This window comes from Sarcophilus harrisii, chromosome 4, assembly GCF_902635505.1.
Source record: "Sarcophilus harrisii chromosome 4, mSarHar1.11, whole genome shotgun sequence".
In the NCBI taxonomy this organism is placed as follows: domain Eukaryota; kingdom Metazoa; phylum Chordata; class Mammalia; order Dasyuromorphia; family Dasyuridae; genus Sarcophilus; species Sarcophilus harrisii.
This window is the reverse complement of record NC_045429.1, coordinates 39,401,087-39,420,830: the sequence shown is the minus strand read 5'-3', so window position 1 is coordinate 39,420,830 and position 19,744 is coordinate 39,401,087. Positions and strand designations below refer to the sequence as shown.

Here is a 19,744-nt window from a genome sequence, read left to right as displayed (position 1 = left end):
TTTACCAATGTTGCCCTTTGAAACTGGTGTTCTGATTAATTTTTCCTTTCTCCTCACATTGAGAGAGGAAGTTAGACAGAGATTTGTCTTTGAGATTTTATTTCCAAGGAGTATTGGAACTGAAGAATATCTTAAAGAACCAAACCATATCATTTGATACAGTGAATTTACATGCACAGATGCTAAAGCATGAATTTTTTAAATTTCAAAGTAAAATGATAATATATGCAAGTTATTATTTGTAGTTAAAGTATTTTCCATATATATATATATATATATATATATATATATATATATATATAAGGAATTATAGTAAAACTATATACAAAAATATTTTTAGAGAAACATGTCACTTGATCCTTCTGTTGTTAACTAGCTCTTTGTGTGAGTCAGTTTCTCTCTCTCTCTCTCTGTTCCTGTCTCTCTTTTTCTTTCTGTCTCTGTCTCTTTTTTCTCTCTCCCTCTTTGTTTTCAAGTAAAGGAATAAGAAAAATTTCCCCTATAATTGTGGGTGGCAAAGAGTCTGAGAATTGGTCTGAACCAACCTGAATGAATGTTGGGCATGTTGGCCACTAATGACAGTAGATTCTCTTTTGAAAGTGGAATTGTAAAGCTCTTTACCATCACGTCTTTGATTATTTAGGAAGAGTGTCTAGGAGAAAAAGGCAATATCCTTTCATCATGTTAAAATACTACTTCATAGGATAGAAATGTAAAGCCTTTTTCAAATTTCAAACCCACCAATGAAAAAGTTTAATGACATCACAAAACTGAGAGTACCTACCATTTGTCACTTTACGTTCACAGTTAAGCAAATCTCTACAGATGCGAGCTGGGTTATCTCGTGTGCCAAGAGGGTTCTTGATGCTGTGTAGTAAATTACTGAGATAGTGCAGGGTTTTGAATATTTCTGCACTGTGGTCCAGTAAAGTCACTTCGGTATTCTGGTAGTTCTGTCAAGCCACCATGATGATGACATTAACATGGAGCAGCCATCACAGATTAAATCCAATGACCAACACAAATCACAGACAGGAAGGAAGCAAGTCCATAGCATGGAAAGAATCATATGGGAGACAAATGTAAGGTAGAAGAAAATTTTAAAATATATGGATATGTTTTATTAATATCTACCTACATTAAAAATTGAAATACTTCACTTCCTCTCCCCCTCTATACCCATTTTGTATATTTGCAAGAAATCTAAGACAATAATGGAAAAAGGAAGAAAGTATTATACGTACTGAAGTATGTTCTTTTGATCTTTTATTGTTTGGTAAGTATTTGATTAAGAAAGCCAAGAAGCAATAATAGCCAATCCTCTTTTTAGGAGAATAGCTAACTCATTCTACCACTTTACTCTAAATTCCTCAATAGTAAATCATTTAACAGTGTAAAGATTGTGCCCTAAAAATGTTCTCTTAAAAAGCATCCTCTGTATACGTTTGTGTTTAATCATATTAGAAACAGCTAACTTTTTCCATGAAAAAGCAGTCTCATATTTTTCAATATGTTTTAAATACAATCTTTGTGATGAAGCCACATTTTGGCCTCCTAAAAAATAACTCTCTATAATTTGTATATTCTACATGCCAATGTAAATAAAGCAAAATATATTACCTCCATCTGTAGTGCAGTATTTGATTCAATCAAGGCTTGAATAGCAGCATTGATATCTATTTGTTTCTGCATAAAACAAAACCGTTTCAGATCAGCAACAAGATCAACATGGAGTACTCTAAGTGGAGGCTGTAAATTCTTAAGGCAGTGCTATTCCAGGATACCAGACATATTATCTGAAGGGGGTGTAGGGGGTGGTGGTTTATAGCTTATGGTTCTACAGTTCTTGCAGACATAGCCTGGCTCTCTGAAAGGACAACATACTGCCTTCGCTTAAATCTCAAAGGTCTCTTAATTAATGTAGGAATAAAATCACAGCTCTTAAATGAAAAAAAACTATTTGTCCACACCATATGAAAATGGAGGAAAGAGCTACTCAAGTGGAAGATGAATGAAATCTGATCCTCATTTTAATGAATTGAAAAGTAAAGAATACATAACTTTAGTAACTTTTAATAGTTGCATTCTTGGAGGGAAAGCAGAATAAAATAATACTGTCCTGAAGTAGTTACCACATTAGTTTAAACTGATACTTTTGTGGTCTTAAAAACAATTTTGGTAAGTAGGAAAATGTACCATTACTCCCAAAAGAAATAATACAGAAAGAATTCAATCTACCACTGTATTTAATAAAAGATATTTTTAGAGAAAGACTCAACAGAACCATTAGTACAACTCAAGTCTTTCAGCAATTCTTTTTCTTTTTACTGAGAAACCAAAATGGCAAGGAAGGAGCTGTGAATTGGTAGAACATCCTGGGTTGGCACATGACCAAGTCAGCTAATCCTTTTATTTGAGTTCAGAAAAATTATACTGCTTGTTTTCTTGGAAACCCATAGCATGGGAACTTTCAGTAATTCTCTCAATTTGTTAGTAACTTTTGCTACTTAAACTATACTTTAATCATTCGGGCATTTCTGCAAAATGGTTGAATTATATAAAGAATGTACTTCTGGGAGCTTCAACATGGTGTTCTAAGCTGAAGTGTTGGATCTTTAGTTTGCCTCTCCAGATTGATTTAATCTTCCTGACTAATAAGTCAGTTTGTAATGGGGGAGATGGGAACATACCTAGAATACGGCCTACATAAAAGGATGGAAGAGATCATAGAAAAATGATTATCATTGGCAACATTTCTATCTTTCAGTTTGCTATTAAAATTTTCATGACAGAAGCATATTTGTGAACATGATGTTTTATGGAAATTTTAACTTCAGATCAGGTTCTTATTCTATAGACCAATGAACAAGAAGAATGGCCTATCCTCCAAGGGGAATTCCTGGTTTAAATACTTGTAGATATCTAGGATTCCTGACTTTTTAGTCTTATTTTATTCTATGGACCATGTGACTGCTCTCTTAACTCAGTCTTTTTCTACTACATGAAATACAATAGAAGGAAACATACCCATTCATTTCAAGGCTGAAAGCAAAAACCATTCTTCACTTTAATGAACAAAGTGGAAAACCGTATGCAAAATTTCTCAAGTGGGAAACACACATAATGCTCCAAATTCTGACATTTAAAAGTGTAACTTTCCACTATACCCTTCTGAGATGATATATGATCTCCTGACACTTGTTTACTCTTGGAAAGGAAAGGAGGAATGGGAAGGGAACAAACATTTATTATGCGCCTATTAATGTGCCAAGCATTGTGCTAACTACTTTAAAAATAATATGTCTCAAGGTCAGTACAATGTTGGGAAGGCAACAATATGGGTAGTGTACACAAAGCTAGAACACAGAAATAGTGCTCATCAGAAAATATTTTTTAAGTATGAAATTATTCTATGGACTTAAAGAGTATGAAACTTACTCGTGGTCCTGGTGCCCCTGGTGGACCCTGAAAAACAGAACAGATTTTTTTGTCTTTTTTTAAATAAAAAACTTTTTCAATTAAGCACATGTGTGAATTTCAGGTGTAAGCCCAATGGCAAGTAAACTTACAGGTGGTCCAGGATGACCTCTAGGTCCTTGGGGACCCTGAAAAAAAGACACAGAATATGAATACTATTCTTTTTGCTTAGGGTGCAGTAATAGAAGGCAGTTATTATCTTTTCTTTGTAAGTAGCCAAAAGAAGACATTTCATTTCTTTAGTGAATTAGCTGAACATGTACACATATATACTAAGACATGAATCTTTACCAGGTCAAGAAGTATAACTAGAAAACATGGTATTTAAAGTAGCAATCACAAAATGAGCCTAAGGAAGTGCACCAAAAACATTTAAAAAATAACTTCTAAAGATCAATTCTTTTTTTTTTTTTTTGGAGGTTAGGGTGAGGAGAAGAGATACTGGGGGGAAGATCATAGACCTCAAAACAGAGTCCTGGGGAAATAGATAAGAGATTTCCATCTATCCTGAGACATAGAGGCTCCTGTCCCCTGCTAGGGAAGCAGGAAGCTCAGAACTAGGTGGATGTAGGGCTAGAGACAAGAGTCAGGGAATGCAATGTCTGTGAGCTTCCTATGTTAAGCCATTATTCTTGCTAACTAGTCATAACACTCAGTAGCTTCCTCCTGTTGAGTGAGTACATGTACTGTCTGTCACTCTAAATCTTGGTATCTTGTGGTAAAGCTATAGTGGTCCCTGCCTCTAGTTTCAACTCTGTTGTAGGAGGGATGAAGCTCAATTTCTATTTCAAATTTTCTGGAAATTCAATAAAATCTTGAGGTAATTTGTATGGTTTTGTCCTGTTGTCACAGAACAAGATAGACAATAGAAAGAGAGAGAGAGAGCATGAGGGCCAACTACATTCCCCAAAGACTTACTGGGAAATATATATATATATATATATATATATATATATATATATATATCTAGAAAAATATATAGATATAGATATATATCCATGGAAGATAATGTAGGAGGAAAGTAGTAACTAGGAGAAACCCAAATCAGAAATGGCCCTTCTGAGTCTGGACCTGGAACAGGAAAATCTCAAATAAACCAGAGATACTTTGGTTCTGACCACTTATGTCTAAAGAGCTATATAACTAAGTAGATAATTGCTCTGTAAACCAACTGTTGAAGAGCTGGCAACATCTGGCACTGAATACGAGGAAATTAGGAAATAGAAGTAGCCAGAAAAACCAAGGTAGCAACAGAGTGATGGACGTCAGTGGGGAAGATTGGCTCTTGTGACCAGAAGCCCGAGCAGCAAAACTGAGGATGAAACTCTAAAGGAATATAAATGAAAGAAAGAGATCGGTCTGGCCAATAATCAGAACAATATGGAGGTGGAGTATTGACCACTGGCGTATACAAGGAGTTGTTAAGAAGTAAATGAGATGCAAGGGATCTACTAGGAAAAAGCGAACCTACCCCTTGTTCCCCAATTCTCTGTTTAGAAGAATACTCTTAAGCAAAGCCAGGAGTGCAGGACCTAGGAAGTATTGGGAAATAGTGAGGGGGAAGCATTTCTAAAATTCTTGACAAAATCAGAGTTCTTTCCCCTTTGGGAGATGGCCCCACTAGACATAAGAAGGACAATATGAGTTCCTGTCGAAAGTGGAGGCCCAAAGTAAAAAAGAAAGCAGGTTTTCTATGCTCTCAGATCCAAGTTCTTTCTAAAATATTAATGTTTTTTCAAAAAAATTTTCTAAAAAATTTTTATTTTTAAAATATTAAAATAAAGCTTGTTTTGTTTGGTGCCTTGTAAATTTGAGTGCTTTCAGTTAAGGAGGTACAAGTAACACTTTGAGTAAGAAATGCTCATGTTTCCAGATGGGCTGGGGTACAGATTAGGGAGAAGAATGACTTAATGATTACTTTTTGAGGTGTTTCAGATACTGCCTAAAAGTGGATAGGAACAGATGAACCAAAAGAGAGGTAAAGAGTCTTCTGACCATGTCAGAGAGAAATCTCTGACATAGGATTACAAATACAGGTGTGTATTCATGTTTACATATATACAAACAAAAATATGCATATTTACGCATATGTGTGTATCAGTGAGGGGCAAGATCATGATTTTATTGATGTATGGAGATCTCACCATCTATCTTCCTCTGAAAATGTTCCTGACAACGTTTTTTTCCTTGCTTCTATTATTTTCTTTCAAATGTACTTTTATAAAGCATTTGCCAGAATTCTTAAAGATGAAACAAACAACACTTTGATGGTAGGATATTTTTCTGCTAATGAGATGAACTTTTACCTTTCTTGATTTTATCTCACAGATCTTTTTACAAAGTACCCTGCTTCATCTTGTTACATAAAAGCAAAGTTTTTGTTAGTAAGGAATCAAAATTTAGTCTGCAATATATCCACATCAAGTAATTTTTCTTCCTTCCTTTCTTTTTCCCTCCAGCAGGAATAAGTGGCAGGAACTATGGAACTAGTCATACCCTGAATGTGATTGTTAGGTGCTAGAAGTGAGTCCAAAATACCATGAAGTTACTCAATTACTGAAGGCTCCCAGGATGAGACTCCTGTCACCCAAGAAACCAGACAGCAAAAAAAAAACCAAACAAAAAAACAAAACAAAACACTTGTTGGGCCAAGTCCACCAGGAGGAGTCCCTCTAAAGTTTTCACCCTGGAAAACTTCTGATATCCCTGCCTTAGTTATACATCTGACCTACAAATTTGCAATACTTTAAAAAGAATGAAATTACTGTCTGAAATCTATGGAGCAGATTTATCTGAGCAGAGCAGACTGATTATATGGATAGAATGAAGTTTTGAAAGATTGATTTTAAATTTAGTTCCCAGGTAAGCAGAAGGATAGGGGAAAGACAGGCAGTACTAATCTTAAAAGAAAAATTTGGCAGCAAGTTAGAATAGAAAGTAAGGAAATTCTACCTCACCACCATCCCCGGCAGTAAAGGAGCCACAAATTAGTGATGGAAAAGACCTGTCTTTAATTAAGATTAAGTTCCACAAATGTCAAATTATAGAAGGTGTAAAAGTTTAATGTTCTTTCCAAGAAAATTCAAATTGATCTGGTAGCCAATGAGTTATAAGTTTATCTGCCTTTTTCCTATTGCTGAATAAGACTTCAATGTTATTGTAACTTGGTTTCTAGAGCACTGAGGCAATATAGATTTCTAAAACAACTTTGTAGAAAATTTGCCTGAACATTGTATTTCCAATATTTCTACAAAGAGGCAATAGATCTCCATTTGCTTTGATTCACAAACTCATTACTAATAAAATTCTGTTCACAAAGGTTCATTTGTAGTATCACTATCTGAGCCAGACCCCTTGGGTATATTATATTTTGGAAATACAGCAAATCTTTAGGACTCTTTAGTCAATTAATTATTTAAACAATCACTTTAAACATAAAACTTCTTAGAATGCATTGAGGAGTCTCTAATGTATTTTAAGAAATGCTACTGGCTTTTTTCAATCCAACAACAACATAAAATTAATTGGAAATTTTCACAAATTAACTTAATGTTCTCCAGGAATTACTGTTTTACCTTTATAAATTAACATTAACACTAATGAGATTAAAGGAAAGAAATAATAAATGCATTAAAATCAGTTCTTTTACATTAAAAGAGAATAAACTAATTATTTTATTGTTTCCATTAATATCTTTAAGCAATTAGCTAAATTGTTGAAAGCAAAGACCAAGCTCCTGGTTGGTTTTAGGTTATCTGGTATAAAACTTTCTGAATTGAAATAAATATTCAGCAAAAAGATGATGTGTGTATTTATGTGAATGTATAATTGCTTAGAAGAGCATAATTTGGTGCCTTCTTTCCCACTATCTAATCAGATTGTTCTTTTATCCTAGGCCTCCTCTCTCAATTTTGTGTGAAAATTTTTTACTATTGAATTTCTCATTATTTGTAAGCAATATGAAATAGTTCTGTCTTATGGAAAGAGAGTGCGAAGGAGATTATCAAGGTGAACTGTTCTAACCTTAAACATACTATAGGACTACTGGGTACATAGTAGGTGCTTAATAAATGCTACTTGATTGACCACCTCTAGAGTATGGCTTTTTAGTTTCTGTTTTTAAGTCTTCCAATGATGTCTCCATTATTCATTAGCTCTCAAAGCTGTTCCTTTTATCACTGTACTGCTCTGTTCTTCCTTATTTTAAGTTGAATGACAATTCATCAGTTGGTCCCAATTTTGATTGTCCTGTCTTCCATACATCTTCTTTTTCCAGGCTTAAGAATCTGGTATATATGTGCCTCATAAGAGATAAGTTCCTTTATCTTGTCATTCTTCAAATATGGTGGTCAGAATTGGGCACTGTATTATGTTTACCTGGACACTATTAAGAGCTCCTAATATAATACTAATAGCTAACATTCAAATAGTACTTACTATGTACCAGGAACTTTACAAAGATCTTATATGATCCTCATAATAGCCCTGGGAAGTAGATACTATCACTATTCCATTTTACAGATGAAGAAATTGAGTCAAACAGAAGTTAAGTGGCTTAGTGTCACATAGTTGGGAAGCATCTGGGGCTAGCTTTGCTATCAGGGCTTTCTGATTCCAGGCCAGGGATTTTATTTGTTGCTATCTTGTCTCTTTTTAGCCATTTGGAAATAGGAGATATAATAATGCAATGTTCCCATATCTCATCAGAGTAAAAGCCTTTAATAATGAGAAGAGCAACAGGGCATGTGAATATATTGAAGAGACACTTATGTGGAGTAGATTTATACTTTTTGGGTTCAAAGTTGTCCCTCTGTTGATTAAGAAGGGGCAGAATTCCTTTGATGTCTACATCTGGAATAGAACTTAAAATTCAGAGGGTGCATATTTCTTCCAATTCTTTAAAAATTTTATTTTTAATTTATGGAATAAAAACAGTACTTCTATAACATAGTATAACAAAAAAAGGTGATTGCACATGAAATTGCAAATCTATTATGTACAACTTAATCTTTTTAAATATTTTCTTATCTCTCCCCATCCTAGCTATCATTAAACACAATCTATATCTATATGTATATAAATATAAACATATACATATATATGTAAAGTCATTCTATACATCTGTTTTTCAGTTTTTTCTCTGGATACAGAGCATTTTCCTTTCTTTAATTTGAGTATTTTTAATAGTCACATAAGACACTGAGTTATTCACTCAAAGTTGTTCTTAAAACAATATTGCTGCTACTGCACACAATAATTCCAATTCTGGAGGAGGAAAGTGCAGGCTAGAGAGGCTTTAACAAGAAGGATGGTATTATATAAATGACATGACCAACCTGGAAGAAATAGTAGAAATATAGTGGAAAATATATAAAGGGCTACTTTCTCACCTTTGGATTCTTTTTTTCAGGTGGGCAGGACAAATGACTTTACCACGGCATTTCTGTTTCTTTCTTTGAATCTATACTAGAGGCTGACTTTCTTATTATTCTCAAATTTTATCTCAAAATCTCATTGTTGTCTTTCACAACCTTCATGTCTCCCTCAGTCTGTCCTTCAATAACTATTTTTATCTTTTAAAATTTACCTCTCCCAATGTGAGACCTTTCTTCTCCAGTAACAAGTACCATGTAATATTTTTTTACCTTCTTTCACTTCTGAGGTAAGACTTACTGACAAAGCAAAATTTTCCCTCAGAATCTCAGACTTGGAAGAGATTTTAGAAGACACCTAATCTTCCTCAAAAATGAACAAAAATCTGTTTGTAGCATATTTAGTTAGTGGCTATCTAGCTTAGCATAAAGACTTCAAGTAAGGAGGAAGTTTCTACTACCTAGGGAAGTCCAATCCACTTTGGAAAAATTCCGTGGTTTGGAAATTTTTTCCTGATATGCATCCAAATCTATCTTGCTTTAACTTCCACCAATTGTTTCCATTTCTGCCTTCTAGGACTAAGTGGAAGAAATCAAATTCTGTTCTGTATGATAGGTCTTTAAATACTGATAGAAATCTATCATGTCCCATCTCCTATGTTAGTTATCCCTTTTCCTTATGGATGAATGAATAAAAAAAATTTTTAAAACAATTACTATGCCATGGAATTAATAGTATGCCATTAATTCAAGGTAGATCAGTGTAGCAGATTGGCAACACAACATACAGAAGAAAATGAACACAGTAGAATGATGCTTAGTAAACGCAAAGATTCCAATTACTGAGTAAGGATTTTGAAAAAAAAAACTGTTAGGTAGCTTGGCAGAAATTAGGTATAGATCAACATTTTCTACTATATATCAAGATTAGTTTCAAATAGATACATGATTTACTGACTGACATCACACATTAGAGGAAAAAAGGAAGAAATTGCTATTTGCATATGGGTAGGCGAGAGTTAATTTTCTCCAACAAGGAACAGAGAATCATAGAAGATAAAATGGACAGTTCTGATTATATAAAATTAAAAAGAAAGAGAAAAATGAAATATACACAAAAGCATAATGTATCTTTTAATTATAGCAAAGAAGTAGAAACCAAGGAGACTCCTATCTTTTGGAGAATGGTTAAAAAATTATAGCATATGACTGTAAGGGAAGAAATAAACATTTGTTAAGAACCTATTCTCTGCCAGGAATTTACTAAGTTCTTTACAAAAATTATCTCATTTGATCCTCACAACAACCTTGGAAGTTGGTATTATTATTCTTCCCTTATTACAGCTGAGGAAATTGAGGCAGATAGAGACTTGTGACTTGCTCAGTGTCACATGTCTCAAGTATCTGAGGCTGAATTTAAACTCAGATTTTCCTGACTTAAGGCACAGTACCCTATTCATTGAACCCCCTAGCTGACTAATAAAATAATATGGCATTATAAGAAATGACAAAATGGATGATTACAGAGAAACCTGAGAAGACTTGTATAAACTGATACACGTAAAATGAACAGAACCAGGAGAACAATTTATATAACAACATCATAATAAAGAAATACAACTTGAAAGACCTGAGAACTTGGATCTATTCAGTGACAATGATGTCAATGATCAAGAATATTAAGAAAATAACTATAAACAAGTGCAAAGGAGAGTGAGAGCTCATTATACTTGGACTGGCTCTTTATTTCTCTACTCCATTTAAAAAGCCTTTTGCAACCTGGATGTGTTCCCTGTTCACCTCTAACTCAAAGAATTTCTTCCTTTAAGATTGACCCAACTGCTGCCTATAGGAAGCCTTTTCTGGACCATCTCCCTTTCCTCCATCCCCTTCCAATTGCTAAAGCTCTCACTCTCCCTTGCATTTGTTTATACTTATTTTCTTAATATTTATTCTTTATGTCCATTTAGATTTTCTTAACTATCTTCCCCACTGCTATCTTTTTTTCTGACCAGGCAACTGCTAATGTTTTCTCTCTAAGGCTACCTTCCATCTCTTCTGTATTTATTTAGCATATATTGAGTTTAGTCTTCCCATTACAAAGCAAGCTCCTCACGGATAAGGACTGTTTTTTTACTTTTTATTCTTAGCTCATAGCAGGAAAGTAGCATGCACTTGAATAATAATTGTTGCTTGCCTGATTGATTGTGGTTTTCCCTGTTTAAAAGTTAATTCCTTTGGGACTATAGATTATTTTATTCTTTATTTTATTTTTAATTTGTGGACTCAAATCCTGTTTTAGTCTTTGCATTTGTATTCTGAGTCTGGCACAATGCCTGGCACAAAGCATGCACTAAATGAATCCTTATTGATTGACTGATTAATGGCCACTGAAGTCTCTATCAATACTGAAATTCTATGATTCTCTGCTACTCAAGAGAAATGAATCGCATTTTATTTAATTAAGAAGCATTTATTAATGCACCAAGTATTGTGCTAGGAACTAGGAGTACAAACATTAAAATACAATGGTTTCTGCCCTACCAGAGCTTATAAGGGAAGATGACCTATACATAGTAAATGTATGAATATAATTTTTGGGGGAAGATATTAGTATCTGGAGGTTGATGAAGGTAGGAAAGGATACATGTAGAATATGACACTTGAGCTAAGCCTTGAAAGAAATGAGGAAAAAATGGAGGAAGTACATTCCAGATATAGGAAATAGCCAATACAGAGCAGGTGGACCAGGTAGACTTCCATCTATCCATCCAGTCATGCTTGCTGGATGGCTATCCATCTCAGTGGCAAGGGGGCTATCCTTTCTCTGTCCCACTGTATTCCAGTGAAGAAAGTACTTAATTGGCCCATGTTCTTGTTTTGTTGTTACTGGGAAAGGAAGCATCCTTTTTCTCTTGAAATGTTTAATGAAACAATTATTCCATTTCACACATTTGGACAGTGAGGAATTTTGCAGAATTTTTTGAAAATTGGTGTGGAAAGAATACTGAAGTGAGAAGGGGTCAGGAAAACTGGTTTCAAGCAGGGGGTCAGTCCCACAAACCAGATGTGTGACCAGGTGCAACTCACAATTTCTAATCTTAATTTTGTTGCTTAGCATCAGCGATTTCTTCTCTTTCAACCCCTTCTTTTTTTCCAGATAAGGAAACTGAAGCCAAGAGAACTTAAAGGAAGATTATAGGTTTTTTTGTGAGGAAGGGTTTTAAACTGTAGGCTATAAGCTATAAAGTGCTATATAGAAGTGGGTTACTATTAAAGTTAGATATAACTTGTCATGGGACACGGACAGGAACAGGAACGATCTCTATGTTTTCAAAGGTATAGGGAACTTCAGAATGAGAAGACTCCATCAACTAATGCAGGTGAAAAGCCAATATTTCTCTCTCCCTCTTTCCCTTCCTCCCTCCCCTTTCTCTGTCTCTGTCTGTCTTACTCCCTCTCTTTCCTTCCCTCCCTCTTTCCCTCTCCCCTTCCTTATTTTTTCTCCCTCCCCCTTTCTGTCATTATCTCTCTTTCTCTTCCTTTCTTCCTCCCCTTCCTCCTTCCTTTCTTCTGTCTTTTTTCTATCTCCCTTTCTCTTTTTCTTTCTTTCTGACTTTGTCTTTCTGTCTCTCTCTCTGTTGCTGTCTTTGCCTCTCTGTTTTTCTGTCTCTCTATGTCTCTCAGTCTCTCTCTCTCTCTCTCTCTGCTTCTGTCTCCATATATAGACATGTGTAAATGTGAGTATGTGTATGTGTGAGTGTGACAGCATTTTAACCCAGGTCTCCCTGATTCCAAAGCTAACCCTGAATTTCCTATCCCTACTATCTTTACTTTCAGTATATTTTAAATGATATCAGAAATGCTCCCATTTTTGTGGTTGAATCATTTCAGTCATATTTGACTTGAGTCTTTAACCCCATTTGAGATTTTCTTGGCAAAGATACTGTTCTGTTTTGCCTTTGCTTTCTCCATCTTATTTACAGATGAGCATACTGAGAGAAACAGGCTTAAGTGACTTGTCCAAGGTCACATAGCTAGTAAATATGTGAGATTGAATTTGAATCAGGTCCTCCTGACTCCAGTGTATCCACTGTGCCACTTAGTTGCCCTTTAATATTTCCCACATTTCCTAACAACTCAGCATAAAATGGTGACAAATCATACTGAATTAAGAACAAAACAGATACTTTAAAAACTTACCATTTCACCTCTATGGCCCTTTTCACCTCTGGGTCCCTGAAAGAGAGAAAGAAAAGGAGGATTTGCCTGGTGTGTTAGTTATTACGTGTTCTTGTGGTTGCAAATAAAATTTCAAGAACATGACAATCTGTACTATTTATGTTTTTTCTACCACAGCAAGACATTTTTTTCATTAGTTTGTGTAAATTCCAGTCTTCCTTCTGATATATTTTAAAACACTAATTGATGTTCTGTTCTGTTAGTCTTACTATCTTGAATTCCATATTTGACTGTGGCTCTATCTCTACAACATCAAAATAACCAGTAAAGTCATTCCTTCTAGTCAAAATAGTTATTTCCATATTCCTGGGAAGCCAAAACCTAAATTGTGGAATTCTTATTACTGTTCAAAAAAAGAGAGGATCTTTTCTCCTGATACCTCTTTCTCTATAATTTTGAAATCCCTATTTCAAAGGCATTTCTTAGGATGGGAAATACATAGAAGGAGAATTTGTTAAAAGGGTACCTAATTACATTGTACATTTTTGGGGGAAACTTATCCTCTTGAGGAAGAAGAGGAGCCTTAAGTAATCCTCACATAAGCAGATCCCAACAAGTCTCTTCTACTTGGTTCATTATTTTTCTGTCACATACATTTTCTTTGGCTGATTAACATTTTATCCTTATATGAAGAATATATTTTTAGTGATTAGTAGACTCTATGTACAGACACCCACTTTATCCTGATCAATCAGCCCATGAAGTATGAAAGCATGAAGTATGATGCTTTCATTAGATTTTCTCTGATAGACTTTAAAGCTTACAGTGGAAATGCTGAAAATTTAGAGAAATGTCTATTGATAATCACATGCTTTTTCCTAGCTGTAAATCTATTTCAGCATGATGTTATCTTTTGATCCTTTCAGACAATGAGATAGCATCTCTAATAGCAGAAGAATGTTATTTTTCTTTCCTCATTCCCATTTATATGCATTTAATAAAAAATTTCCAAATTACTACCAGATGCTAATTCTTCATAGGGACTGAATCATCCTTTGTCAGTATCTTAATTTTGTATCTATTTGCTCCTCTCACTTTTCTTTCAAGAATAATCAGGCCTCCCCAATTTTTTAAACTTCATTGTAGGTTCTTAACTATGAGCTATTTAAAAAGTTATTTGGTAATTATTTCAATGTAATTGGTTTCCTTTGTACTCCTATGTATTTTATTTTATTCATTAAAAACTTTCAGAGATCTATAGTAACTCAGTGGGTTGGGAATGAAATTTTAGGAACATGTACTATTTTTTAATTATAGCTTTTTATTGACAAAGCATATGCAAGAGTACTTTTTCAACATTCGCCCTTGCAAACACTTCTGTTCCAACTTTTCCCCTCCTTCCCTCCACCTCCTCCCCTAGATGACAGGCAGTCTCATACATGTTAAACAGAACATGTACTATTTATGAATTTTTTTAACCACTGTCAGACTTTTATTTCATTAGTTTGTACACATTCCAGTTTTACTTCTGATATGCTAAAAATGCTGGTTGACATTATGTTCTGTTAGTTTTGCTCTCAATAATTTTATATGTAACTCAGGCTTAGGCTTCAAGACATCAAAATAACCAGTTAGTGCATTTAATCTAGTCAAAACAGTTATTCTTTGCTGTTCCTCCCACTAGATACTACAACTTCTGACTCATGGAATTTTCACTTCCTATCTCCCATGCCTGGAATATTCTCCCTCCTCCTCTTCATCTCCTGATTTCCCTGGCTTCCTTCAAGTGTCAGCTAAGGTCCCATCTTCTGCAAGAAGTCTTTGTTAATGCTTTCAATTGATTATCTTCAATTTATCCTTTTATCTTGTTTGTACAGAGTTTGCATGTCATCTTTTCCATTAAATTAGTAAGCTCTTTGAGAGCAGGGACTATTTTTGCCTTTCTTTGTATCCTTATCAATTAATACAATGCCTGGCACATAGCAGGCTCTTCATAAATGCTAGTTGAGTTACAGAGAAGAAGTCCATAGCTTTTTGCCAGATTGGCAGAGGAGCCTGCAACACCAGAAAGCTTAAGAACCTTTCCCTATAGAAAAAAATGCTTACTGTTTTATTTCCCTGAAAAAAAGTCTCAAGGTAGTTTCCTCCTTATTCTCCTACAATAGATCTTCTATTCCCATTAATCTACTCAAAGTGATCTTTCCAAGGTCATCAAAGATCTCTATATGGTCTTTCACTCTTCCTCATTCCCCTTCCCTCTCTGATGTATATGACCCTTTTGAATATCCATATTTACTTGAAACTCTCTGTCTCCATGGAGTTGGTGACAATGTACTGTTTTGGTTCTCCTGTCTTTATATCTAACCCTTCTGATTCCTTTGCTTAATCAACTCTCTCCTAATTTTTCTAATTTTGAGCATTTCCAAAGTAAATTCTTTTGTATATTTCCCTATATGCTCTATACTTCAGCCCATGGATCTGTTTTCATAGTTTTATCTAATATTAATGATTATTCAAATTATTTTTCTAGTTCTATCTTCCACAAATGCTATCAGTCATTCCCACCTACTAATCACTGCTACTTGAGTGTTCCACTGCTACTTCAAACTCTTTATGCTGAAAACCATATATATCCTTTCAGCTCTATATCTATCACCTTATGACAGGACAATGAATAATCGCACAGCTTTTGTTCACAAGTAGTTTAACAGTTTGTAGAAGAGGGGTATTAAGTAAGTATAATATAGGCAGAATGTGACAGATGCCCAGGAAAGATCTCAACAAAGCAGGAGGAGAAATCTGAGTATGGAGAGATCACTTTTAGGTGTGTCTATGAGATAAGCATTAACAGAAGAGAATTAGTTTAATTGGTAGAGGTTTAAAGGGAGTTTGTTTCATAACAGGAGCACATTTTGAGTGACTTCCTGTAAATGGCAGGAATTTTGGAGAAATATACCTAAAGCTCAGTCTGATTGATTTAGTCCTACAACAAGGTGCTAACTCAGTGGTATTGATAAGACAATGGTTATGTAGTTTTACTTATACTTAGTACTTAATATAGTTCTACAAGATGGATATCTATGATGATATACTTATAATAGAGTATATACGAGCCAAAAAGGACTGGAAAAGAGACATTCCATCTCCCACCTCCTCCTGCATTTCCCCCACTGAGACCAAGACCTATTCTGAAGGGCTTCCAGAAAGCTAGCCTGGGCCCCAGGCAAGGAGATAGACTGTGAAGGAGACAATAAAGACTTTATCCCTGTCATTTCTTGTGATTACTCTGCTGAAATGAAGGCTAATCCCAAGACCTCCAGAAAGCTAACAAGAACCTTACAACTTCCCATAGATGGGACAAGAGTAGGGCATTGCTAGTAATCCATTTTGGTTGGAATATTGAATATAAGGATTAGTTTGGCTAAGTTGGGTGAAATTTGGCTAGAAAGGTCAATTAGAATCAGGTTTTGCACGACTTTGATGATTAAACTTAGGAGTTTTTGGTCACTAGACTGGGATACAGGGTTTGTATAGCCCAAAAAATTATAAAAGAGGGGAAAGGACCCACAGGTACAAAATGTTTGTAGCAGTTCTTTTTGTGGTGGTAAGCAACTAGAAATTGAATGGATGCCCATCAATTGGGGAATAGTTGAATAAGTTATGGTATATAAATGTAATGGAATATTATTGTTCTATAAGAAATGATGAGCAGATTGATTTTCAGAAAAGCCTGGAAAGACTTACATGAACTGAGTGGAGTGAGCAGAACCAGGAGAACACTGTACATAGCAACAACAAGATTATGTAATGATCAACTATGAGAGACTTAGTTCTCAGCAATATAGTGATTCAAGACAATTCCAAAAGACCTAGGATAGAAAATGCTATCTACATCCAGAGAGAGAACTATGGAAACTGAATATGATTCAAAGAATTTTTTTTCACCAATTTTTTTTGTTTTGCTTTTTTTCTTTCTAAGGGTTTTTCCCTTTTGTTCTGATTTTTCTTTTACAACAGGACTATTATGGAATTATGTTTAAAAGAATTATATATGTATAGCCTATATTGGATTGCTTGCTGACTTGAGGAGGGAGTTGATAAAGGGAGAGAGGAAGAAAAAAATTAGAACTTAAAATCTTACACAAATGAATTGGAAAAATAAAATACTACTGAGAAAAAATAATAAAAACACAAGGTAGAGTGATGCCTCATTTGTGTAGAAATACTTTATTGTTAAAAGAGACAGATTTCTTTGCTTACTAAAAACTAGAGACATGTCAGTATAAATCAATAATATCAAGGGTCCTGAAGAGATGGAAGAACAGTTTGAGATGCTCATGCTATAAGCATGATGGTAACTTGCATCTGTTTTACGGCTCAAAAGAATAAGACTGAGACAAGAATAAATCATAAATATTTGAAGACTGAGGAACAGTGAAATCTGTCATATTTATTGGGGAAATTTTGGGGGTTGTGATAAAAAAAGTAAGTAGTGAATCACTGAGAGTCATTTAAGGAAATCATAGCATGAAGGAAGACAGAGCAGAAGAACTGAGCCATTGCTCTTAGAGTCTGGATCTTGAGCTGATAGGCTCGATTGATTGGTTCTTGATTGATCAGAAAGAACTGATTTCATTGGACAAGATCTAGTGACTGCTACTGCCTTTTAGCCCTAAGTAGAGATGGAGAAGTTGCTCTCCTCTGCCATCTAGGACCAGAGGAGAGAAAGCACAGGAGACTTGGCAGCCTCTTTAGCATCCAGATGAACTGAGCCCTATTGTGATCTCTTTTCTAATTGGACAGCAGTGATGGATGGGGTAGATGAATAACTGGCTTGGCTAATGATATGTACAGTCCAGAAATAGTCGGTTTGATGACTTTTGCAGTTATTTTAAAGAGAGATGATACATTCACTGTTGTTGTTGAGTCATTTCAGTAACATCCAACTCTTCATGATCCCTTTTGGGTTTTCTTGGCAAAGACATTGGAGTGGTTTGTCATTTCCTTCTCCAGCTCATTTTACAGATGAAAAAAAGGAGGCAAAAATAAATTAAGCAATTGTTCAGGGTCATATAGCTAATAAGTGTCTGAGGGCAGATTTGAACTCAGGTCTTCCTGATTTCAAGCTCAGATCTCTCTCCACTGCACCACCTAGTTTCCATTCTTTACTATAGGTTTTGAGTGCATTGATGGGAGAGTATGAGCTGAGTTTATATATGTATTGTGATGTATTTTATTATTTGTTTGCTTTAATATTTAATATTTTTAATATTAATATTTATATTATTTCTTTTCCCTAACTGTTTAATAGATGGTTATGTTTAAAATCTAAAAGTTTCATTATTGTGAAAGACTGGCTGTATAATTTCATGTGTAGTATAGGTAAATTACCTTGAGAGTGACTGGTTGTATATATTGAAAACCCATTGGATTGGAGCTCAAGAACTAGTGTGATGAGTAGGGAAAGCATATATATTGTCCCCCACAGAGTAACCCCCAGTACCCTGAGAGAGTTTGAATGTTTATCCTGTATATAATTTGCTCTGTATATATTTGTTTTCATGTTGGCTTCCTATTAGATTATACGATTCTTGAGGGCAGGGATTGTCTTTTTTGAAGCTCTAGCCTTTAGAGAAATATCTGGCACATAGTAAGCATTTAATAAATGTTTATTGTTTGATGATTGTGGAAGTGGTGAATTACTGGTTACTTAGACATGTTAGTATCAGAGCAGGTTGAACCAATCAAACAAAAAACCCAGAGAGAAATAGAATGTTTCACATGTTTGTGTGGGAAAGGAAACAAGCATTTATTAAGCAACTACTATGTGCCAGGCATTGTGCTTCACAAATATTGTCTCTTTTGATCCCCATGATTGGAGGTAGGTGCTATTTTTACCCTCATTTTACACATGAGATTAATATGTTAACTGGCTTGTCCAGGGTTACACGGACAGTATCTAAGACTGGATTTGAGATCAAGTCTTCTTGACTTCCAGCCCAATGCTCTATCCACTGCCTAGGAGACCTAAGTGTGTGAGAGGTATGAGTCTGATGCAATAAGCATAGTTACTAGATCTCAAGTATAGCACACATTTCTGGTGATACATTTGGAAGATGCAAAGATTGTAATCTGGATGACTAGTAGTACCATTAATAGAAATAGGGAAGTTGGGGAGATGTTGAGTTGAGTTCTGAGGGGATATTTGGGCTGAACCCATGTCAAAGAACATGCTATTATGTTTTCATAATGTAAAGTCTAAGGGATATTGAAGGAAAGGTTCATTTCTTATATAGGAAGGCAGCCAATATGGGCTGAGGAAAGAGAAAAGCATAGTAGAGAAACCTATAGTGATGATCCTGCCTTCTTACTTGTGTTAAAGATGGACTACCATATTTGTTGAGGCCCCTTATTTATTTTTAAAGAAATAGAACAAATACAACATTATCTCCAAAATACCTCCCAGAACACAGGTTTCCAATGTCCAAATAGAAGAGTAAAAATAAAATAAAATCGGAAAAGATGAACTTCACCTCACAAATTGCCTTATATTTATATTGACAAATTGTTCTCTCTCTCTATCCTGTATCTCCCTCTTTCCCTCTCTCTTTATCTTCCTCTCTCCCTCTTCTTATCCCTCTCCCTTTCCCTCACCTTCTCTTTTTCCTTCTCTCTCTTTCCCCCTCAGTCTCTCTGTTTCTGTGTGTCCCTCT

At 34.9% G+C, this 19,744-nt stretch overlaps 1 protein-coding gene across 2 annotated transcripts in view; it reads right to left on the bottom strand.

Annotated features, from left to right (window-relative positions):
• The window catches only part of COL24A1 (collagen type XXIV alpha 1 chain), a 357,598-nt gene that overhangs the window by 12,467 nt on the left and 325,387 nt on the right, over nucleotides 1–19,744 (bottom strand). For both annotated transcript variants that reach the window (XM_031969393.1, XM_031969394.1), the window contains 5 exons: nucleotides 13,053–13,088; nucleotides 3,570–3,605; nucleotides 3,439–3,465; nucleotides 1,621–1,686; nucleotides 785–953 (listed from right to left, as the gene is read on the bottom strand). In XM_031969393.1, the coding sequence (XP_031825253.1) occupies nucleotides 785–953; nucleotides 1,621–1,686; nucleotides 3,439–3,465; nucleotides 3,570–3,605; nucleotides 13,053–13,088 (334 nt within the window). The remainder of the gene's footprint in view (nucleotides 1–784; nucleotides 954–1,620; nucleotides 1,687–3,438; nucleotides 3,466–3,569; nucleotides 3,606–13,052; nucleotides 13,089–19,744) is intronic.